Source organism: Tinamus guttatus, unplaced genomic scaffold, assembly GCF_059628265.1.
Source record: "Tinamus guttatus ecotype Peru unplaced genomic scaffold, ASM5962826v1 Tinamus_guttatus_pri_ptg000602l, whole genome shotgun sequence".
Classification (NCBI taxonomy): domain Eukaryota; kingdom Metazoa; phylum Chordata; class Aves; order Tinamiformes; family Tinamidae; genus Tinamus; species Tinamus guttatus.
Genome location: NW_028289136.1, coordinates 2,588,221 through 2,613,573, shown reverse-complemented (window position 1 = coordinate 2,613,573; position 25,353 = coordinate 2,588,221). Strand labels below are relative to the sequence as shown.

General features: G+C 39.5%; 1 protein-coding gene across 9 annotated transcripts in view; it reads left to right on the top strand.

Moving 5' to 3' along the window:
• DLG2 (discs large MAGUK scaffold protein 2) overlaps positions 1 to 25,353 on the top strand; it is a 946,755-nt gene that overhangs the window by 136,657 nt on the left and 784,745 nt on the right. For 2 of the 9 annotated variants that reach the window (XM_088534957.1, XM_088534970.1), the window contains exon 5: positions 17,796 to 17,870. The exons of 4 other annotated variants lie outside the window; for them this stretch is intronic. In XM_088534957.1, the coding sequence (XP_088391083.1) occupies positions 17,796 to 17,870 (75 nt within the window). Of the gene's footprint in view, positions 1 to 6,076; positions 6,544 to 17,795; positions 17,871 to 25,353 lie in introns of those variants that run through there. 3 more of the 9 variants (XM_088534965.1, XM_088534964.1, XM_088534967.1) reach the window with 3 other exon arrangements.

Sequence of the window (25,353 nt, the reverse complement as noted above, 5' to 3'; positions counted from 1 at the left end):
TTCCTCAGTTCCCAATACTATTGGATAGCAGATAATTTTGTTTTAATTTCTTGAATTTACTGTTTTGTGCATCAGTTCCTTTGAAAAAGTCATTTTGTCTGATTTCTTTTTCAAGTGCCTGCGCTTGAGTGTCAGTAGCACACTGTTATGACAGTGATACATAGCTGTTTTGGACTAGCTACATGTTTAAACATATGCATCAGAGCTTTGCAGTTGGTGATGATCAATTGGGCTTTAGATTTACTTCCCCAGGCAGAATGCTCAAGAATTAAAATGAACTCTTCATTCACCGCGGATCTTGAGAGTTAAGAGCCACTTCAGAAAGTATTGCCCTTAAGTACCATGTGTTTTTACTGCTGAGCATCCTAGCACACATAAAGCTAGTGTAGCATATTTAACTGAAGCACTTTTGTTTCATTCTGAAAAAGGGATTTGGTGGAAACAAGAGGAACGCTTATGGCTTTTCAGGGGAAATAATACATACATGGACAGAAATTTCCATCTTTTGGACAGAATTAAGGCTGCAGAGCTTTCAAAGGGCTAGTTTATCTAAGGACTTTCAGATCCATAGGATCGCTCAAGGACCTTTCCACATCCTCTGCTCTACACCCACGCACTCACTCTCCACCGCCCATGTGTGCTTCCTTCAGCCCAACACGCTCTGCTTCCAGCTCACCTCACCCTCTTCTCATGGGACTTTTAGGTAGATAAAGGTGGGAAAGGGATAATTAGAGATGTTGTGCACTCTTTATCCCTGGAGATTTTCAGGACAAGTCCAGAATAACCGAATCTGACATCACTGCTGAGGCTGCTTTGAACAGGAGGTAGGACTAGAAGCTCCCTGAAGTCCTTGTCACCCTGAATTATCCTGTGGTCTGATGATTATACTGATTCCTGGAGAGGAAGGGAGTCAGTCAGTCTAGTATCTTGAGCACCTTCTCAGGCAAAAGACAGCACATCCTTCCAGATAGAGTTATGATACCCTATGGAAAAGAAAATTACCTTTTTCTTTTCATGGATAAAGCTGCTAGCTGGAGAAATTGCTCAGGGCTCTAGGCCAATATTGATTGTACTAAAAGGCAATGAACTTTGTTTTGTCTTGGAGAAGTGAGTTGTTCTTGCTTTAGCTTCTGTTTGAGACTCTCAAGAAGCTCAGTCTGGTTGCGGTGCTGTGCTGTCAGGGCTGCTGCAGTCAGAATAGGCAGAATAGCTAATCTGTTGATCTTTAAATTAACGCCAGCACTCAGGGGCCACTGGTTCAATCTGGGAACTGCATTAAAATTCTCAGCAACTAAAGTATGCGGAACTTGATGCCTTCTGGTATTTGTATTAACTTCCCTTTGTGACTGAAGCAGGATTTTTTCTAATATTTAATTTGTTGTATAGTTCCTGACTCCATATCTTATTAGGTCTTAGACTTTCAATATATAAACCACAAGGATGTGCTAAATTAGTAGATTTATTTTATTTTATTTTATTTTATTTTATTTTATTTTATTTTATTTTATTTTATTTTATTTTATTTTATTTTATTTTATTTTTGCCTAGCACAAAACAATCCTAATAGAGAGCCTGTCTCATGAGTTTCTCCCTTCTAGCTTATAATTACTCAGATGATAACTTTTTTTTTCCCAAAGGTGGCCTACCAACTAACCAGTTTTGATGCATGGTAACCTAGCTGCAATTGGTTTCGAGTGGTATAAATGAGCTCTGACCATAGGAGACATAACTTCATAACTACATCAATTGCCCTCTTGGAAGAGAAGTAATCAGGAAAGTATTTAAGATAGTTGTGGTTTGTTTGGATGCAATATAGGACCTGAAAACAAGGAGGAGAAGCTAACCTCATGTGAATGACTGGCAATTTGATACTGTCGACTAATACTCTACAGTACACAATTTAAGAACTATTAGGAAAAAATAAATCTTTCTCCACATTTGTAGAGTGGATGTGTTTGTTTATGTGTTCTCCATGTAGGTGCTTGGAGCCCTAAATAGTCACTGGATAAATTTGCAAAATGATGACATTAATAAGGCTGTGTTAACAGTCTGGTGGATGTCTCCTTTCTTAAGTGTCTGTTATATAATATCTACGGTATTCTTTTTCCCTTAGTTACTAGTTTTTGAATTAGAGATAATTACAAAATTAGCCTTTTTTACACAAAAATTACACAAAATTTTTGAAAAGCTGCATCATGAAAGATTAAAAAAGTGAGATAATTGTTATTGTTCTTATGTTTTACGGAAACTCACTTTTACAAAAAAAAAATCATTTAAGATGAGTGTTACAAGTTCTGGTTCTAAATATAGCTGCCTAATTAAATCCTTGGTTATACTAGTGGAAGAACTACCTGGATACAGTAAACTAAGACTGTTAGTAAAGAAAGGAGCCCCTCTAGTCAGCCCTGGTGAGGCCACATCTGGAGCATCGTGTCCACTTCTGGGCCCCACAGTACAAGAGGGATGTGGAGCTGCTGGAGAGAGTCCAGAGCAGGACCACAAGGATGATTAGGGACCTGGAACATCTGCCCTATGAGGAGAGGCTGAGGGAGCTGGGCCTGTTCAGCCTGGAGAAGAGAAGGCTGAGAGGGGATCTGATCAGTGTAGATAAATACCTCAAGGGAGGCAGTGAGGAGGATGGTGCTGGTCTCTTTTCACTGGTGGCCACTGAAAAGAACTAGGGGAAACAGCCAGAAACTGAAGCATCAAAAGTTCCACAGTAATTTAAGGAAAAATTTCTTAACAGTGAGGGTGACAGAGCACTGGAACAGGCTGCCCAGAGAGGTTGTGGAGTCTCCTGCTCTGGAGATCTTCAAAACCCGCTTGGACGCAGTCCTGTGCCACGTGCTCTAGGTGACCCTGTGTGTGCAGGGGGGTTGGACTAGAAGACCTCTAGAGGTCCCTTCCAACCTTAAGCATTCTATGATTCTGTGATTCTATGATTACATTGTTCAGTCTACACTGTTGTATTGCACATCACATTTAAAAGTAGATACCTTAGTAGGACTGGAGTAGAAATACACAGTTACCTGGCTAACAGGTTTTAACATGGTGCCCTGCAGATCCACATGGCATCACAGGTATCTCAGTGGGAAGTAATTGCTGTTCTTCCTGTATAAAGGTACTTTCCAAGAGTCCAAGCTCATCCCAAAGGATGTTTTTGACCATCTGAATCAACTACATGAGCAACTGTAAATCATCTCTTTTCACCCCAGATGGCTGCTTCTTGATTTGTTTGCTTTTTGGGTCAAGTCTTTGTAGAGTGTATTTCAATCATGATCATATTTACAGATAACATCAAGGTTGGAAGAGCAGAGAAAAAAAAAAAACCCGCAAATAATGATCAAAACAACCTGCAGAAATTAGAGACAAAGGAGCTATTGGTAATGAAGGGGGAAGAAGCGCCAAGAATTCAGTAGTCTTATGATTGTGGAGACAAAGTGAATGCAAAAACTGTCCATTTGGAGAAAGAAAATGGAGTAGCTGAAACTTTTGCATTAAAGCCTAAAGTTTTCATTGTCTTTTTACTCTTGCTCTCTAATAACTCTGTTATAGCTGATGTAATGAAAAATGCTGTGCTGGAAACTGTTTTGGATTAGGGATGGAGAGGTGCAGAAAATGAGGGATTGTATCCTCGCCCATTGAGTCAGTCATCTACTACCACACTGCTGTAGTAGGCAGCAGTCACTGACAGATGTAATTCAGAAACTGTCACTAGGGCTCCTCACAGCCACAAAGAGCCTGTGGAAGGATGGAGTTGTGGTCTCTGTCCCTCAAATCATAGATATTCTCCATTTTAGGCTAAAGAAGAGTCTGAGGATAAAAAGTAGGTGGCTGTATTTCTGGGGATCCAACCACATAATGATGTGCTAAGCTTGGGTAGTACATGGACAAATTCCTCATTCTAAATGCCAACTGCAGCATTTTACACTAGGAGGTGATGACACAGAATTTAGTGCAGGATTTACACCCAAAAACTACACTGCAGGAGGAGGCTTTGGGGTACGCTTATAGAGTCTTGTTTTCCAAAACACACATAAAAGCCGTGTTGCTCACATAAGCAACCTCGAAGAGTTCAAACCCTCTATTTTTCATATAAACTGTAAATAGGATCATGAATCCACTGTGACCAGCTCATAGGAGTAGAGTTACTTGCAAATAAAAACATTTACAGATCATGCCCTTAGAGAGCTATTTGAGAATATACCCACATCTGCCAATTTTTAGTATGATATGAAATTTTACAACCAAGTCATTAAGTAATTATATGCATAGAAGAATTTCACACCTTACTAGGTCAGCTTAAATCTACCAATTAGAAGAGAACAAAGGAAATAACTGTTGGAAGTAAGTGTTACATTTAAGCATTAAAATCTCCCCTGATTATAGATTTGACTGAATTCCCTTCTACCCTGTTATGCCCAGAACACAAGCATGGCTTTGGTTAGATCATATTAATGAGTTAATTGGTTCTTTAGTGAACAGTTAATAGGTGGTGACTTGAAGGATGTTTGAAAAGTTCCATGATTCATATAATCTGTAGTTTAACAAAATTGTTTGACTGTTTGGCTACTGTACGAAAGCACCATAGGGAGAAAACATAAGTTCCTCTGCAGTGTGCAAACACAAATCAAGTTTTCTTTGCACACATGATGTTGCTCAGAGTGAGTTAAAGATTTGGACAAAATCATAAGTGCTCTGGAGAGTTTCTCTTTAAGATGTTATATCCTCCAAGACGTTAATAGCTGGGGGAGGGTTGGTTGCTCTCTGACCACATATCTGATTCACTATGGATTTTGTAACTTTGGTAGCAGTGACCTCATTTTGGCAAAATAATGTGTGTCATTTACTGAACCTCTTGCTGCTTTAGCAATCATGAGAATATTAGGGTTATAGCCTGAGAAATTTATGGAAGAGAGATGCTTCTTAAATATCTTTTTATTTTCTTGAAATGGCTTATTTTATTGAAAACATATTTTAACTCTGAGTGAGAATGAGAGATACTCAGGAAAGCACCCAGGGGGAATTGTGCTGTCCAGTATGTTGAAAAGGTGAATTGTAATGTATGGGTGTCTAGACATTTCCTCTTGTTGCTGTCAACAGTCCAGTTGGCTGTATTTTTTTTTCCAGTGAATAGGAGCATTGATTTTCCTCTCTCTTTGGCCAGAGCTTTCATTTTACATATCTTTCTCCTTCTGTGTCTCTTTTTCTCTCCCTCCCTCTTTCTTTGCTCTCTCTCTTTTCCTATCTGTAAGAAAGGGATGACTTTAAGAGCTGACAGTGAGCTTTTTAACTTAGAATGATTCACGTAAGACACCTGAAAGGCAAGTTCTGCACCAGCATCACTGCAAGAAAGGTAGGGGTTTGGAGAGTTAAACTGTTTTCTTAAGAGCTTGCGAAACTCTTAGTAAAGGACATATAATAATAAAAAAAAAAAGGGTCTGTGGATCTGTCAAAGAGGCAGAAAAAAGTTTGGGATGGAGCTTAAGGAGTTTTTAAATTCTGCTATTTGGAGTCTTTTAATTAAAACTTTAATATATTTATCATAGGTGGAAAGAAAGATGCACCTCTCCACTTTTGAATACTATATGTAGTGTGTTTTCTCTATGGATTGTAAACTATAATTACATCATTGTTGTGCTTCACAGAGTTGCATGTATGTATACATTTGCAATTCCTGCTTTTCCCCTGACTGATACATTTTTTTATACTTTCTGAAAGTTCTCCTTATCCAGATGTTATTTATATTCACTTCCTGAATCAGAGTCTGACCTAGTAATTCTGAGCAACTGTAGATGTGACGCATGAGCTATCGCACACACCTTAATGTTTCAATCATGCACTTCAAGTAATTTGTGCTTGTAGGAATCATGCCTCTTCATAAAAACCCTTACAACCCAAAGCAATTGTTTTGGCAGAGATGTGACAGTATTTTGATAGATGGGCCCGATAGTTGTATATGTTGTGCATGCTCGGAGTTAGTAGAAAAGAGGAGGGAGAGAGAGAGAGAGGGGGGAGAAAAAAAAGACAGGGAAGCAGAGAGAGAGAGAGCGCGGAGAGGAGAGAGAGAGAGGAGAGAGAGAGAGACTTGGCAAAGGAAATCTTATGGGTATACTGAAACAGCAGATCAGAATAGTGAAACCAGAGCCAGAGCTGAAATGTGATGCTTTTGCTCTTTTGTGCTTGTTGTGGTTCTCATCTTCCCATTTAGAGCGCTGCACACTATTCAACAGAATATTTTGATCACAGATTGAACAATGCAGCAATCAAGCCTGATAAGCCACCTGGAAGTTTTGCTTGAGACGATTTTTAGTGGGTTTTCTGATCCCTCTGAGCATCATGACTGCCTTTAGCACTGTGGAGGAGGACTCGAGTTTCTTATGAGGGCCCCACTTGGAAAAGCAGGCTGTGCAGATTCAAGCCTCCGGTTCTGTTCATGCTGTTCCAAAGGCTTTCCTCACCCTTGCTGATTTGTTTTTATGATTTACATATACTCCCGTGGAGATTTACAGAATGGATTGTCTGTGCATTGTCACGACCAAGGTAGGACTGAAAACGTTGCTGTTATGTGTACATATCTTTCTGCTGTTTTTCCGTTCCTGTAATTAAATAGATTGAGCATGTACTGTGTCAGGTTGCAAGATAAAGTGATAAATCAGCTCCGCTTCAGTGAGCATTTTGTTCTTTTTTTTTTTTTTTTCTGAACATCATGTTGTTTGCTTCTAAGGCACTTCCTAAATGATATATAATTTACTTATTTTTACTAGCAAAAGCAAAAGGATTTCATGTTTTATCTTAGCCTATGCTTGTGGCTATTAATATCTCCGGCTACTGGAGCACTTTCAGAATACATGGTATACTGCACATATTTTTTTCAGCATACCATGTCAGTTTTTTCTATAAGCTACAGAATACAAAAAATATGGGGGGCATTATATGACTCCTAGCATTTTAAATAGGCCAATCAGATGTAGTTTAGGTAGTCATGATGGTCCTGATTGGAGAGATGCAAGTTTCTGTGGCTTTTGGGGGCTTTTATTTTAGGGGAGGGCAGGGGGGGGAAACATAGCCTGCTTTCCATCTCTAGACCTGAAAAATAAAAATGTTTTTGCCCCAATTCAGTGCTGGGTCTGACAATACTGTTGTAAGGGTCCCTCCAAATTATCTCTTCCAAGTGTGCCTGTAAAAAGTTCATTATCCACCACAACCCCATCAGGTTAAGGACTCGGAGGTTAAGCTCTGAGGTGAGCATAAGCCACAGGGTTCTCGGGGATGTCCTCAAACTGAGCAAACTCCTTAAAACTAAGTGGTGACGGGGACTGATATTTGGGGAAGTCCCTGTGCGTTGCTATGGGAGAGGCGGATTTCCGCCTGTTCGCGTCGGGATTTGCACATGGTGTCAGTATTTGTAAGGAGCTGTTGTGGGGGTAAGTCAGGATACTCAGGTTCAGCGCAGGGCTCCCTATTCCCATTTGGTGAATTTTAGTGTTCGCAGGGATTTTCACAGTGCTCCGGTTGGTTGGGTGGGACACCTGAGCATGGTGCCAACGGTGACGCCAAAGAGCGATGGAGCCGTGGCCACGCAAAGGGTCCGGGATGGGGAGGAAGATGGAAAGCGGCCATGTAGCCCCACAGCCATGTGCAGGGGGATGGCAGAGACAGCTGGGAGCTGACATTGCCATCTCGCCAGCGGGGGAAGCGAGACCGGCGAGGAACAGGAGGCGAAAGGAGGCCACAGACGGGAGCGCCGGCTGTGGCCTTCTTCGCCAGCCTCGTTCCTTCTGGATTGTTCCAGATCTTGCCGCCGAGAAGCATGGCACCAAGCGGTGGTGTCTCGCTCAGGTTCACGCTAGGGGTTTGAGTTGTCCCTGCTGAGGTTTCCAGTTAATAGTAAATGAAAGCTGAAAACAGAGCTGAGATGAGCCCTGTTACTTCTTGGTCTCCAGTGCTGTGGTGAGGACCTGCAAATACAAATGTCTTTAGCCTCATTGCAGCGAGGATGCTAATAGTGATTGAATTTGGGTCAGAGGAATGAGCCTGCTTCCAATTTGGTTTAACTGGGAGAAGAGCCCAGTCTTGCTTTTAAAGCGGGAGAAATTGGTGATAAACATGTCTACTTAACGTTTTTCTAGACAAATAGGTGTGTATGGTCTCCCTGTTGTCTTGGTGCTGCTGCTTCCAGCTGCACCTATCCACAGCATTTCTACTCCCAGCTCTGCTGTGTCCTCAATGTGCTGCTAAATGGCTGGACTGTCCTCAAAGTGTTCGACCTTGCGTGGACCTCAAGTGTTCGCAGTCCTTGCTGCCAGTTTTGAGGCTGCAGAGGCAGAATGGTGGGCTGTGGGGGACCTACCACTTGGATGCATGTGAGGACACCACATGAGCGTATGAGGATGGATTGCATAACAGCAAAAAAAACAGTTTCAGGACACTATCATACTTCCACAAAGGGTGGAAGCTATATAAATTACAGGGGATTTCCTTGTCTTGTTTTGGTGTCTTGTGGAAAGAGCTGCCCCAGTGACTCTGTGATATATTGGTCCATAACTTGCTGTTACTGATTCACTGTGTTGGAGTAACTCTATTTCCTTCAGACCTGCAATATTTTTATCATATCAGCTTACTAACATTTTTTGCCAGTATAATGAGAGCAGATTTTGAATACATTTGAGATTTATTTTAAAATTTACTTGATAAATATGAATTCAGCAGAACAACAATATTGTCATCTTTTGGATTCAGATCTGATAATTATCTTTATTTAAATACCCATTTGGCTGATTTGTGTAAATAATTGCCACTCCCACTCCTGGAAAAAAGTGGATCTTAATGTCAAGAGAAAGTAAATATATCAGTTTGATTCTTCAGATCTTGTAAATAAAATAAAGGGAGTAAAAGATGAATGCTATATAAACTGCAAAAGATGAACACTATTTAAAAAGTTGACATTTGGAACACATGGCCAGTAAATTTACTCTGGGACTTGCTGTATTTATAATCTATAGAAAATGACATAAATACTGTGCTAGAGTGAATATGCCCTTGCAGATTACGTACAATGGATTCAACGAGCCTGTTTTTTGACCTCTGTTTTATATTGCGGAAGAAACCATCTAATAAAATTAATTTCATATGTACCTCCTGAAATCTTAATTCCTATTGACATTATGTTTTCAGTCAAAATGTAAGATATGATTAAGATAGAGGTTCTTTTGCATAGATTCTTCCTCTCTGTTTTTATTTCCTTCATATTTTCATATATTTCTGAACCCAGAGCCTAACAAATGCTGAATCAGTCTGAGATGACTTCATATGGTTGATTTGAATTGATCATGCCCCTGGTGTGGTTTCTTTCTTGCCTCCTTCCATAAAGCACATAATTTTGTGGCATTATTTTATTTTAAGGAAGAATTCAGTATAAATAAAAGTTCAGGTCGAGACCCCATCTCAGCAGGTGCATCAGGAGGTTTTGAAAAGGAAGAACATTCCCACTGTTCCTCCCAATAGTTAGAGGCAACATACTGTCCTCTCTCCTGGCAGTTGGATTTCCTTCCTTCCTTGTGTCCTTTGGAGGATTACAAATGCAACAGTAGCTACAGTTGGAAATGAAAATAGATACCTCTGTGTTGTCAAACAAATTTCACAATAATAGGGGCTGCCTTGCTGACACCCACCCCCTCTCACTCTTGTGTCAAATGACTTTCCACTCAAAAAAAAAACCCAAAAAACCACCAACACGTCACTCGAGGTTGCAAAAATTAACTCAGAGGTACAATCTCCAAGGATGTAAAACCTGAAGACAAATGAAGAGGAGCCACAATGTAATTTCCTTTTTTTTTTTTTTTTTAATCTCATGATTGCAAGGTATCATATTCAGGTTTCTTGATAATTGCAACTGAAAATCACAGCACTATAAAAAATAAGAATTGAGTATAAATGCCACTGGCCATCTTGTCCTTTTATATAGGCAAGGATAAAATCTTATTTCATGATATCATTTTCAAAATTTCCTCGGAAATCTAGGTTAATGTTTTATTATACTCAATATCAGTAAAGGAACTAAGATTTGTCAGCGGGGGTTACCAGTGGTTTCACCTTTTGTTTAGAAGATCGATTTTGTGGGTTTGCTTATAGTCACAGTTATTAGAGTCAAATGATTATCCAAAAGTTTCTATTTTGAGAGGAGCTTGCAAAGATGAAACAAATGTTCACTAAAGACTCAGAAAACAGCCATCAGTTAAGATATGTATATATATATATTTGTCAAACTGAAACCACTTGTTTGTTGCCTGACTCCTGATTTTGTATCATTGAGAAGTGGCAATGTTCAGTTCCATGTGAACCTGTGTCCTCCCAGGTTGTAAACCAGAGAATTGGCTGCCTCCAGGCCCTGGGCAGAAAGCCCAATTTGACCTTGTTGGTTTAGCTACAGAAATAAACTTTGGTGGTCCAAAAGCTGAAAATCCTTCAAAAATTACTCCATAGAGGTTCTTATTGTCAGCTTCAATTTAACTCTTTATAGTGTTCTAAGTCTGATTATGCACTGGAGAGGTTTCTTGTTTAACTCAAGTGTGACTGAACTGTGGAACTGGAAAATTAAATGAAGAAGTTATTATTAATATAAGTGGAGAAATTATCATGTTTATTTAATTTTTTATAGTTAATGAAAAACTTGGTCCATTAGGTTTCTATGCTTGACGTATGGCTATTACAAGAACTTTTTGTTATTCTCAGTGGTGAGCCCTAATTTGCCTGCAACTGCAAGCTTTTTTAGCAGAACTGGTGAAAAAGTTGAGCTTTTATTTATTGTTTTGCTTTGTTCTTCTTAAAACTGTACTGGTTTGGAAAATTAGTAATAATTTTTTCTTCATGGCTGTCCATGTAAGGATTTATTTCAAATAAGATAAAATAATAAAGGAGGAATGGAAAGAAAAGACTGTATTTTCTGCTGGTGCTGGAAAGTGGGGTCGTATGCATGTTTATTTTGCTACAACATACCCAGAGTTGATTGTGTTCAGCTCTGACTGGCCGATTTGCCAGGAGGCAGTAACATCTGTCTATCATATATTCTTCTGCTGATCTGGCAATATATTTAGAACAGGAGAGACCAATGTATACACTCAAGGCAAAATCCTCGCAGATGTGCTAGCAGAAGTCTCAATACAGACAATGACTATGGAAAATAATAAACCACTGCTTTCCAGTACCGGGCCACTATCTGATTTATACCTAGGGTATAGTGTAACTGTTTAGTTAACCTGAGTTGGCCTTTTCCACTGCACACACTCACCACTTCACTTTGCAGCATGAAGAGAGAATTCAAGCAGAGCTATACCATCCTGAAGCAGAATCACGGAGAGTTATAAAATATGCACATTCTAGGCTGGTATTTTGTCAGCATTAGCTTTTCCTTTCTCTATAATCTCAGCATGGAAGGCAGGGCAAATTTCAGAGCTCACCCTTCTCAGCAGCATCACTGCCAGTCTGACTGAGTAAATTCTGTGGCTGGACTGGTTAATTTTGAAGCTGCTGGCTGCTCTGTGTTGACCATTATAATCCCCCTCAATAGTGTGCTGTATGCAGGAAAGGTATGGCCAAGTTTCGTGTCCCTGTAGGATTCATGTCCCTCCCCAAGCGTGAGGGAATCCTTCAGTTAGCATTTGGTCAATAGAGCACCAACCCAATAGGGCTTAAAAGGCTTAAAGCTTAAAATGTGGATGAAGAATAGAAAAATGAGGGTGTTGCACCCTCCAGGGGTGCCCTAACCTGATTTAGTGCAGTACCAAAGCTCATATCAAAATATTTGCAGAACAAAATATTTGCAGAACAGAAATCAGATCACCTCCTCAAGCTATCTACAAGAGGTGGAGAGCAGACCCAGAGGCTGCATCTCAGTTATTGGACTCTCTTTACAGAGGTGAATCCACTATGAGGTTAAGTTGGATCATTTCTTTCTGCAACCTAATACCAATGCAAATAGCCAGTCTTTACAGTATTTATTTATGCCCAAGTACTTTTGTAATAAGTCTCAATGAAGAAAATAGGACTTTTTTTTTCTTTCCAATTATGTTAGTATCAAAAAATCAATATAGAGTGTGAAAAACAGGATATACCTAGAGGGTGAGGTTCAGCTTATTTTATGAGACTTCCTATAGGAGGAGCTGTATATGTTTGAGAGGCTACTTGTGTAATTAATCACAAAATTAGGAGATGGTAAAGCGAAGTATAAATATTGAGCTAATAGAGCCAGTGTTTCAGGTGTTGTGGATTGCACCACAGTCAGTAGCTAGCTTTAGAGAGTTAACTAGATGAAGATCTGACATAAATTTATCTGGATAGGAAACAAAAAATAACCACATTTCTGTGTGCTTTCATATTGTTAATAGTGCTAAATGGATCTGGGCAACATTTGGTGTTTTTTATTTGCAATACTTCAGGGTTTGAATCATGGCAATTTAAAATGATAAATTGGGTAGCTAAATCTTTTTTTTTTTCCCTGAATTTCCAGGTTATAACAAACTCCAAACAAAAGAAGCATAATGATTTTCCCTCAGAGATTCATATTTAGCTAAAATCTAAATCTTTTTCTATAGTCATTATTAGGTCCTGATGAGCACTTCAAACTGTGGTGTTTTCCTGCCAGATCCTAAAAGTGCCATAGTGCTGAACCCATGCAATTTACATGTAATTTAGTTAACGCTATTCTGAAGTGGCACTTGAGGACAGCTTTGATGACTATGGGTTGGCTGCTGGCTAAACTGCAGTCTTGTAAGAGCAGGAGGATCCTTTTCATTGATTACCATTTATCTTCGCTAGAGAATATAGTCAGAGATGACAGACAGATGGGGACTATAACTGAATTTCAAATCTTTATTTACCAATGTTAAATTCTGAAACAATTATTGTAAGCCTCTGCCTTTTGGATTTCAAACATTATGAATGTAAACTGATGAAACACGCCTTGTCTTTTCTAAAAAAAAAATGGGGGAGGGGGGATTCTCAAGAAAATTACACAGAACAAACCAATGCGCATTGCATATGTAATGTCTTGTAATTATATCTTGTCAAAAGCTCAACTTTTTTCTCCTTTATTCCTTAGAAATATGGTAATTGTCCCTTTTCTCTTGTAGTTAATTATAAATTTCAGGAAGAATTAAGTCTGCTAAATCTCTTCTTCCCCCTCCTCCCCCTCCCTTAGTCTCTATGGCAGCAGCAGGAATAGAAGGGAATTACTTTGATCTCCATTTCTGAGTGACACTGTTTCTTCCAAGCATTGACCTTGTTTAGTGCAACTGCAATTTTCAATAGATTTTATTAGATTATAATTTGCTGATCTCAGAGAGATGTCTTTGTTGAGATTGGTTTTAACAATGAATGAAGAAGGATGATTTGTTTCATAAATCTATGAACAGCTCTACAAACTGAGAAAATAAAATGTTCAATTAACTGTTCAATCAGATACTGTTAGGGCTAAATACTACTGTACAGCAGAGGGGATGGAAGATACGGAGCAGGGCAGCCTGATCTTGCGTGAGAAAATGATAGTGCTCTTTAGTGATAGGCATCCTTACCTAGTCTCTTCTCTAATGATCTAAGGACCAGTATGGGGCAAATGCGGTAAGAAAATAACCTACCACCAAGGTGAAATGCACCTTACTAAAAGAAGTCTTTTAGCATGCACCCTCAGCATAAACGTGAGCTTCTTTTGTATTCTAATTTGTTTGCTACTACCATGCAAATTTCCTTCTGTTCCTCTTCACCTGATCCAAGGCTTCTGAAAAAAATGAGATGTGTGCACTCAAGGGGAAGGCATTGGATACATATGAACTGAAACATTAGGTCAGTGGTACTGACTAGTATATGATTATGTTTTACCCAGTCTGAGACCTCCTGTTGAGATCTACAATTTTAATTTCCCCAGAGAATCATCAGAGAAGACTGTTTGTCAGGATGTGTAAAAGTAGATAAGTATATTCCACTGGATTTGAATTCAACAACTCTTGCTATTGGAGACCCGAATCAGGGATTTGCATATAATTTGCAAGTCATATTCTTGGCCAATCTCTTGGATACAAAGAAAATCTTGTGGTTGATTTTTACTCTGATCCCCAGTATCTACTATGAGAAGAAACAACTGAGTTAGATCTGCCTTCATGTGTCATCACAGTCTTGTTAGGCAATATATGGCCTTCAAAATTTGATATTACTGGTAATGCTGGAATCTCTCCCCACCTATAAATAGATGGCAAAAATCTATGTATTTGCTGTCACAACCCCCAGCAAATGCCTCAGGCAATCACGATGGTTGATCATAGCCTCGCAAAAGAGGAATTATTTCTTGAAATCTTACCTGGAACTTGCTGATGCATCTCTTCACCATAAACTTCTGTTGAGCGGTGTCACGAAACTCTTATCTTTATGCCTTCTGATTCAATATTTTCATGCCATAAAATCAGAGAAACTTCCTAGCTGCTGATGCTCCACTCCAGGAATGATACATTACACTGCTCTTTCTGAGAAGTGCTAATAACAGTCAGTTATTTTGACATCTGACTGAAGCAGATGAAAAGCACCTTGCTTCAAGGTGCATGCAAGTAAGGTTGGAATTAGGCACAGAGACTCCAAAGGTCTTGTAGCTTTGTATCCGCTTGTAACCTGTGTGACCTGCATTTCTGGATTCTTGGTAGACATTTACTGGTTTGGGAAGTGTACATAGCAGTGCCTCCAGAGAAGGAAGGCCACTGTCCCAAACTGATTATGGGGGTAGCATCTCCTTCTCACTTTGGCTAGCCCTTCAGTGCTTCCCGATCGCATTTTTGCTATGCACTCTTGGTTTTAAAGTATCAACCCAGAAGAAAAGCTATGGCTGATGCAGAATTTAGTAATGATAACAGATTTTTTTGTTTGTGTGTGTGTCTCAAAGTTTCTTTATATATAAATCACAAAACTGGAGATCTTATTACATATTTGAAGGTGTTGCTTGCATGAAGCTGTGAGAAAGCCCATGGATAGCACTGTGTGTTACTACAGTAGAGCTGTCTTGGGTGAAGCTGAGTAGTGCAGGATACTCAATACCTTTAGGAGGGGAAGAGACACAAAGACTATAGAAACTGCTCATTCATAAACTAAGGAGGAGCAGCCTCTCTTTTTCCATTTCAGATGGACAACTGGTTTATTTGACCATTCTCCCCACAGCAAGACATATTGACATATTCTTTTTGCATACAGTTATCAATAAGTGTAGAAAGCAGAAAGTTATTCTGTCCTCCTTGTCTAAAGAAAGACAATGAAACCTGATGGATTTTCACCAGTTTTCAGACTGTAACTTTTTAGTGCTCTGGAGAGCTAGGGTGTGTAGTCCTTGTGCTCACCAAACTACTAAGTCAGTGGAAATATTAGCAGTAATAATCAAATGGAGGTGATTTCTTCAGCAGCCTCCAAATAATTCCCCCTTTCTCCCAAACTTATTCCTATGCTTTATTATATTTCCTGTGCTTTCAGAATACTTCATGCAATGTTGACCTTTTGGGATGAATTGCTTCTTCGTTGATTTCTGTAGGTGTGACACAGATCTTTTGGCTGTTTTTAAGGAAAAAAAAAGAGCACTTTAATGCAGAAGCTTAGCAGTTGATATGCAACTTTACATTCGAGAACTGTTTCAGCTGGCAGAAGATGTAAGATATAAAAGCTTTAAAAGCATTGCTTTTTAAGTGAAGCACTAAAAATAGTGACTGTTTGTTAAATCACATGTAATTTTCGGAGAAAAGCAATAGAGGAAGAGTGTTCAGCCCTAGCCCTTGAGCTGCATGCATTTCTTAGAGAATTCCAGTGCCACGTTATGATATCAGTGCAGCAATTCCACTATCCAGCTGTGAAAGGCCAAACTCTGCAGGTTGCTCTATAGCCCAGCTGTGCCCTCAGTCCAGCCCTTGTGTTGGAACAGTGGGATCTCTGGACAGCTGCTGCCTTCCAGTAATTCCCAGAGTTACCCACGTCTCTCTAGTCTTTGAATAAACAGCATGTGTCTCATCATTCTCGGCCTCAGGACAATTTTTGTTATGAATTTCAGAGTCAAGAATATTAACAGAACATTTTTCTGCTTTAAGAATTGTTGTCCTCATGAGGAGTCTCCTCAAAACATGGATACCTGACTTTGTAAGATCAGGCTTTCCAAACAAAAATATTTCTTAAAAATATTTCTTGCCCAAAGCAGATTATGAATTTTCTTGCCTTTATCTTGGCTTGGACTAAAGATTGAAAATCTACAGGAATATAGAAACAATAAGAATAATAAAGGCAATAATTCATGCATGATTTTCTTCAAAAAACATTTATAATTCTATTATTTTGATAGTTAGTTGCTGCATTCATTCCCTCCTTACAGGAGATACACTCATCCACAGCATATTGCTGCTATAACACCAGTGACTTTTCCAAACCCCTTGAAATAATACTTTCATCAAAGATGCAGTGCTTCTTGTTTGCTAACTATAGCTTATGGAATAAACCTTAAAGGTGCCTATGTGGAAATATAATAATAAAAATATAAAAATATAATAATAATGATGATAGTCAGTAACCATCAGTCTTTAAGGTGGGGAAATTTGGGAAACTGTAAAGCTGTAACTGACATGCCCATGTTTTCCTTATAAAAGGATGTAGTATTACAAAGCTTTATGAATGTTTGCTTTAATGGTAAAGAACAAAGTACTAATAGGCTATGTTAGATAATGTTCTCACATCAGACTCAAAATTGAAAATAGTGTGAAACCTGATCTGTACTTGCCGTAGAGATCGCTCTCCTTTGCTCTTGGCATGGGAAAAGAAAGGTGTATTGTAGTTGCTGGCAGTATACCTGGTTTAAATGCAAAAGCTTCTTTTTACACTGTATCGAGTTTCAGGAACACACATAATTACAAAAGTCCTCCATTTCAAGCAGCTAAATAATACCAGTCTTATAGTCTTATGTGAAGTGCTGAGAGTAATAGTAGCAGACACCAAAATTTATTCTGAACTTTTCTTCAGGGACTCTGACCCAAGCTGCTATGCGATTAGTTCTGATTGGCTCCAAATCTTCAGGAAAATGTAATTGAATCACTGCAAATGCAAGGGAAATTACAGGGAGAGCAGCCTGAAGGCCTGATGGTAGCATCTTGCGCTGCCACGTGGAATGCTAGGCTTTAAATTAACCCCTCACTCTTTTGGTTCTGCAAAGTTTCAGGGAATCATGTGAGTTTTTGGTAATTGCTCTGCTGCCCTACTCTGTGTTCTCCAGTGCCCAATTTGGGGAACAAGTAGTGCGTTCTGCTCAGCTCTGAAACACACCCTGAGAATTAGGGATAAATGTGCTTCTCCTGAAAAATAGCTCTCGGGGTGGCTCAAGTTGCAGCTATTGCTAGTGCAAAGAGGGCATAAGGGATGAACGCAGCCTGTCAGGAAAAGGGAGAGGAAAAGCCAACCCCTCCTTGCTGCCTCGAGCTCTGCTAATGTTCTCTGAAATGTTCCAGTGCCCGGGAAGGCTGGAGGGCAATTGCTTTGGGTGCAGAGTGGATGAAGGTTGTGCTCACCTGCGTAATTGAGGACATCAAAGGAAAAATAATGGGTAAATGCTTAGGCCGTTTTGATCCTGTGAACTGCAAAGCTAATTTTCCTTACATGACAATGGAAAAATGGCTTTGCAAGGTTTGAAGTGTACTAGCAAATGCCTAGATGCTCCATCTGGAATGGGGCCCGTTGCGCCGAAGGACTGCAGCACATACTGTGTTGTGTATAATGCCCTTTTCACTTATTTGCAGCAGAGCCATGGCAGATGCCCATCCCACAAATGCTCAGTCGAAACACCTGCCTGGATACCCATTCAGCATGCTACCGTAAGTCTGAGCCTTTTAATACAAAGATTTGAGAGACTGGAGGGTAAGTCTCTGTGCTCGGAGCAGCCCCGTCGCGTAAAATATGAATACTCGGTGCATTTGAGATAGAAAGAGTAGCAATGGATCCTAAGGCCAGAGTGGACTCCTTGGGAAGCCAGAACTGTTGAAATGTTGGCATATTGGATTAGTGGGGGCTCCTTCAGAATTTTGGATTCTTTGTGAATTTAGTTTATTCCATACGGAGCAATAAGGATTAGTGACAAGCATGGTGTTCTTGATGGTGGTGTCCAGCTCAGAGGGACTAGAGAGTTACTGTTAATTGCTGCAATTAAGTCCGTGCTTATGACTGGGAGTCTTAGCTTTGCCTGATCACAGACATAGTTTATGGGAATTCATTTATAAGTCCCATGGGGTCCCCCAGAAACAGCCCAGCTATCCCTAGACTTGGGTGCTGACACAAGGAAGTGATGATGCATTTTGCTTTTGGTTGCATTCCTGTAGAAGAAAGAGATTTGTGTTTACAAGTGCTTTATGAGCTAATATGTGGAATACTTTGCTCAGTGTAAACAGGAACAAGTTTTGGGATGGTGGGCAGTGAGTGAACATTAGTCTGCTAGATTTATAGGAAATGACCTTTGTAAAGACATTTATTCTCCTGCCACTTAGATAATTTCAGTGACAGGTCATTCTAACTATCAAGCACACAGTAATATTTAAAGAGAAAAAAAAGGAAAATGGGGTCAAGTTGACACTGTATTGTTTTATATCTTGTCTGGATATGTGGTGTAGATAGACCCAAATTGCTGGATGTTAGAAGGTGGAGTTAGAGGCAGACTAAATAGAGCCAGGATGATTTATCTCAGCTGGGGAGTTGAAAGATTTAGTTGACATTTTCTTTGGCTCTGGACCAGAGCATGGTGTTGGTCCACAGCTATCAATGTGTCACCTTTTATGAGTAAAAGAATGAGAAACAAATTCACCATTTTGCTCTCTCTCAATGTCTCACTATCTCAGTAAGCACTAGTAAACCCTGTGTCTTTGGCTCTCTTTACAGTATGGTAAAATTAATGATATCATAGTTGATCAACTGTTTTAAAGTTGACATACTTAAAATTATTGATTGAGGGCAGCTGAGCTAAATCAGATTTTACTAGCAAGAATCTGGCTCAGTGATTAATTTGTAATAATTCTTAGTTGTTTCTGTCTTCAGAGGCTTTGGATCCACTTTCCGATGCGGCTAGAAAATTGGTAACCCTGTATTCTGGCAGGAAGCATATTTCGTTAAGTGGCCCTTTGGGAGAAGTCTGAGTGACTGGTTTTATGTTTTTATTGAGAGGATTTCTGTATGAACACAAGTATGGCAGTGTGGGGTGCCTTGAGAAATGGAGGTACACTGGGCATTTGGTAGCAAAGGCAATCCAGTCAGAAGCATTTGCACTCAGTGATTTTCACAGAGAATTGACTCTTCAGTAGATTCAACTGTTGTTTAAGTAAGAGAGAATTTGTTATCATCTGAATGGTTGTTAGGATATTTGTTTCTTAACCTGTCAAAAATAAATGAGTTTGGTTTGATTATTCTTTGCTTGTCTCTTGTTACATTAGGAATGTGTACAGAGATAATGTCTTGCTTTCTTGCAAAAACTGGTAACTGAGGATCAAACTTTTGTCTTTGTTAGCACTAGATGCATTCTAAGATCTGAACAAGCCGTGTTATTTTGAGAACATTACAGAAAGAAACCTAGTATTACAGTTCAGCCATTCACTTGGTTACAGTTGTTTTTGAACGGAGAGCACAAGATGTGGTCCTTAAAGCAATCATCTACTTAGAGGTTCCTTTCATCTATATTTTGGCTGTTTATAAAAGCTGAAGGGAGTGACAGTAGCTCCACAAATACTTCATGCTTCTCTTGCTATCAAATTATTGTCTGTGCTGCCAACCAGATTTTTCTGTCTTCTTTATCCATGTCAGATATTTCTAAGCATTCATTACATACTACCGTAGATTTCTTTTTATTGGGAATGCAATACAAACAGTTGGGGAATATAAAAATAAAAGGAAATTAATTTCTTTTAGGTGGATAGTGTTTCTGACCACCTGATTTCGACAATGTTTTTAATATTACCTTTATTTTATCTGAGAAACATACCTGCCCTGAGACCTGTATTTTATGAGAAACATAAAATGTCCTGACTTGATAGAAAGATGATTGATAAAATGTCTGAAATTTTTCTAGTGATGTTACAAACTACATTGCCTGCTATGAAGAAAGCTCCTGAAAAGAGCAGAGGTCTGTTCAGCTGCAACTATTCCATCAGAAGACCATGCTGTGTCCTTGGATCTCTCTCAGGCAATGTAGGGAACAATGTCAAATTACAAAGGAAAAACAAGGTAGTAAAAGGGGTATCCTCCTTCAGACAGTTTACTGCCTACATTGGCTAGGTTTCTCTCTCCCTCTTTCTCAGCACTTTTTATAAAAAGCGGTGTCCTCTCTTGGGAGTGCCTTTCCCCCATAGTGCAAGAACCAGGAGATCTGGCAGCTCTGCTGTTATGTAACAGGCTGACATCTTTTTGCAGCCCCTAATTTACTATCTTTTTTTGAATTTGCTGATGATTCTTGCAATTAAGATTCTCAGTTTTGTTTGGCAACTCACCATCTGCAAAAGAGGGCATAAGCGAACACTGGCTTTCTGTGCCTCCACAATGTCCTTAATTAGATTCATTTTAAGTCTGAGAGTTTTAATCAGGGGAATTACCTAAGGGTGGCTTTGTCTGCGCTTGCACTTTTAGTCATGTCTTCCAAAGGATTTGAAGTGTTTGATTGTAAAATGCTCGAAAAGGAGTTCACTGCGTAGCTCCTTGGCATGTTAAGCTTCCTATCACAGGGACTGCTTGCTTGCTAGATTCATTATAGAGAGATAATGCAGTGTCACAGGGTGCACCTGTGCTGCAAAAAATATTTCGGGTTGCCTTTTCCGCCCACCTTTGTAGATGTCACTTAGTGAGTTCAGCATTCAATGCAAATGCTGACCTTCTCTCACCCTTTGCTTTTCCCTGCCGCAGTCTTAAGAAAGCTCCCCAGCTCACCTTCCCAGCCCTTCCACCAAAAGACTCCCTTTTTGTGAGTTTTCTACTACTAAGAGTGGCAGGAGAAAGTAGCAGAGGACATCTAGGGCACAAAAGGGAGTAGTTCTGGTGTGTGCTCTAAGTCACTGCTTTGCAGATGCTCAGTAGGAGCCCTTCTCCCAATTAGCGGGAGGAGACAGCTTCTAACCAGAGATTTGGAGGGTGGGAGAACCTGAAGGAAGGTCCTCACAGAGGATATGGAGTAGCTGTGCCTCCTATGATAGTCCTGAGATGCAGTTTTGCTGCAGAGGTGACACATGGGTGCTGCATTTGGTGGAGATTCAAAGCAAATGGGGACTGCTGGCTGCTCGGCAGCTGAGCCTTACAGCTTTTTGTCCCTCAGTTTACCTGTATCCATAACACACGGAGAGCAAAAAAGTCACTCATTTGCAGTCACAGTGCATAAATGTGCAGCATGTTACTGCTCTTATTTGGAACAGATCAGTGCATGGAAGATACTCAAGTCCTGTCTTACCCCGTGGAGGAACAGGAATGCAAAAAGAGGTATCATACCCTGCACAGTACTTGATTCTACCCTGATCTGGTGGTCCAGCTTATATTCATTTCTGTTTAAAAGTAATAAATGTTTTTGCATTTACATTCACTTCACAGCAGATGTTTTAAAGAAATTCAGACTTTTGGAACATGCCTCTATGTTAGTTCTAGTGGTTGTGCTCTATGTAAAGAATGCCCTGACGGTATACTGCCCAGTGGAGCCAAGCAGAAACACTTGAACGTATTAAAAAATGCATATTCTGTTTTGTTTTAAGGCTGTGAGTCTAGAAGAATCGTTTCTGAAATCAATCTTGCTCTCTTTAAACACTAAACAAATGAATGGCTCTGTTTGGCTAGTCTCTCACCTCTCCTGGGACTTTGTGCTGTGCTCTGTAACTATGTCCCTTTCCCTCTTGTGTAGATGTGCTCTATAAAATAAATAAATAGCTATGCGGTCCATGAAGTGCCCTTTCCAAGGGCTCTCTCTCTGTTTGAGCTTTAAGTCCCTGTCTGTTAAAATCCTATTGGCTAATAAATTCCACAAGCAATCCAGAAGATAGATGAGGAATGTTTTTTTTTTCTTCTTCTTCTTTTTTTTTTTTGGCTAATATGTGAAATATTTGAAAACTCAGGTACTAATACAAACTCTGTTCTTGTATCTTTCACCTCCAAGTTGATTTTAATGGAAAATTCTGAGTGCTAAAACTGACTTTTATTTTTAAAAGGCGTATTAAAATAATAATATGCATGTTTTTGCTGGACCACCGTACCCCTACAGTTCTTCAGTCCAAGGTCATCTTTACCCCTTCTCTCCCTGTCCTCAATGCAACTTTCCATCCAGCTCATTCTTGTTAAAGAGGTTGCCTGTACTCTGCACTACCGTGAGTCTGTTACAAATTGCCAGCTGCTAAGCAGCTTTTTAAAATATCCACTTAAATCCCTCTTCCCCTTGGGTAAGCTCTCTGATGTTTCTTTCTCATTTGTATCCCCCTCCTCCCCTCCGGTCTTCCTTCGGGAAAAACATGTTGTTCCTATTGTTGTTGCCTGTAGCTTCAGGTTGTGGGGGGCTATAACATATCTCCTATAATCAGACTTAGGGAATCATGAGGAAACTTCCAGCCAAAGTAAGGTAATGTTGGATTAGGAGCAGACACAGCACATCCCAGCAGGGCAGCAAATGCTTCATGCCTGGATGGGTAGCGGCAGACGCTAGCAGTAGTGTGTGCCAAGAGAAGGGACTGGCTCAGGAGCAAATTTTGAGAGAAATAGGGCAAAAGAATCCAGGTAGTACTCTATTTCATCAAAGATAAGGGAGAAAAGGGGGAGAAGATTTTTAAAAAAGGTAATGGAACCTTGGCAATTTACTCTGTATGTTTAATTTACAACGTATGTGATCCTTTGTTACATTTTTGTTAATGTGGAACCAAGGAAAGAGGTTCTGCAATTGCAGAAGAAGCTCAGAAACCCTTCAGGTAAGATGGTAATTCATTTTAAAAAATGGTATGGTACACATTAAGCTGCACAAAATCATTATCTGCACATGTACCCACATAGTTGCTTGACATCATCATCAGGAAGCATTTTGCGTGATTTCTTATTTACACTGAGTAATGTAATTAAGCACACATTAGGATTGCTGTCTTTATCATCTTTTTTATGGGAAGCACCAAGATGCTACTACAGCAGTCCCAGTCACAGAACTGTAGCACTGTGTAACTGGGAACAAGCTATTTATAACTTGGTTGTAGAAATTTTCTTTAATTTGAAAGTTGTCATTGATCTGTATGACAGCATTTACTTAAGAGTAAAGTTACAGGAAAACAAACATAGTTTTAGCTGCTTAAAATTATTGCAGGTCATGAGGTTTATGAGGGAAAAAATTTGAACAAAAGTTAATATTCTTCCACTTGCTATTTAAAAATTCTGATTTAAGTCCTGGTTTATCCATGCAATGTTTTTGCACACTCACAGAAATTTAAAACTTCCAGACTATGGGATTTGTTACTTATTATTCCCAGATAAAAAGTGTTGTTGGATGATAGTCTCTCTGATAACATATGAATAATTTAGGGATTATATATCCCAGTGCTGATGCTATCCCCAAACTACACTATTTATGTGGAGATTCTGATGCTCAGGTCAGAATCCATTCTGGAATGGATGCAGAAGTTCTGAGTTTATGAAAATAAACAGGAAAGAAGTTAGCCTTTAAGTTATACCCTGAACTAACGCAGAAATGTCATGAATGTGACTGCTTAGAAGCATTTCTAGATGCTAGTTAAGTGACCTAAATTGTGTTCACTAATTTTCTTTTGTTGTTGCTGCAGAGTAAATCGAGTCAGTGATTTATTTTTTGGAGTAACTATAACATATTCCTCATATAAGTTTAAAAAAGGGTATTTGTCTGTAACCGAAGGGTGAAATGTGGCTCATGTGGAACAGTAGGGCTGTGACTCATGGTTCAGTAATTCACACCACAATAGTATCTGGGCACTGCACCTTGACAAGGAGCTTCATTATGCTAAGTACTTTGGAAATCTATAGAAGAAACCTGTGGCTGAAGCCATCATGGGAGACAAAGGGTAGGAAGTATGCATGTTTTTTCACTATTTTATAGAAATGCTGAACATGAAATCCGTGTGTCCAGGTTTATGTCAATGAAGAACTTTAAACGTTTTTGAGATGCAGTTCATCTTAACGCTGGTCTTAAAAGAAGGTCGGGTGAATTAGGCTGTTGAAGGGCATTATTTCCCTTGACTAATAGAGGATAAAGAAAACTTACACAACCATCTGTGGTGTAGGTGTCCGTAGTGAAGTATGTATCGCACACCAGAGGATTTTCGCAATGTCGTTAATGTTTGCAGCAAAGTGGTGACGTACTCTAGAGACTGTGCTATGAGACTTTCCTTCTAGGCTACCACAATGCAAGTATTTCATTATATCTATCCTTATATGTGACCTGCCTGCCCCTGACTTCCAAGCAAAATGCAAAGGAATGCAGGATTAGATCTGGGCACATCCTAAAAAAAAAGTATTACTGCATTTCGTATAATCGTGTATCATAACAACTACCTTTTTTTTTTTTTTTTCTTAATACCTTAGAAAAAAATCTATTTAACCATAATAGGCTATATGGTCTAGTGGCATTTTCAGTTGTGCCTTTAGTTTTTAAGTCCTGTTATTTTTTCAGTACATACTGTGTAATGCCATTTACACTTATAGGGCTGTGGAAAGGTCTCTATCACATAGATGGCTGTGAATGGCCACCTTAGTAAATGTGGTCTCCAAAAATTTATACCTGAAAAGTTCTGAATGCCCCTGTGATGTGCTTGAGGGACCTCCCTTCAGTGCTCTTGATATCACTTGTGTGTCACTAGGAATGAACACAGGAATTCTGCCCCGGGACTGGGCAGCTCACATCTTGTGGAGGTGTTCCATAGGCCTTCCTGCCAAAAAGAATACAAAAAATGTCTTCATTTGAAAATGGAAATTATTCTTCCCTGCACAATGTTCATACCTCTGTTGATTGGAGCTTTGTTGCGGTTGGGAATAGTCATGCAAATTAGGATTCGTTTGCTTTGATTGTTTGTTTTGGATCATCTAGGGAAGCAAGAAATACAAATGGGAAAGTGCCTATAAACCATATAATTAATAAACTGCATTTGTCAACAGAAGACCATGCATTTTAGGTCTGAATGCCCTTCATTTTCAGGGCATTGAAAATTAGAGCTTCAGTTCTGTATACAAGCAGGTCTGAGCTGCATCATGCCTTCCTGGATCCCAGCGTTGCCAAAAACCAAAGGTGTTAGCTCTGGCCTATTTGCTGATGACTTTTGGAGTCTGAATGAATCTTGTGTATGCACC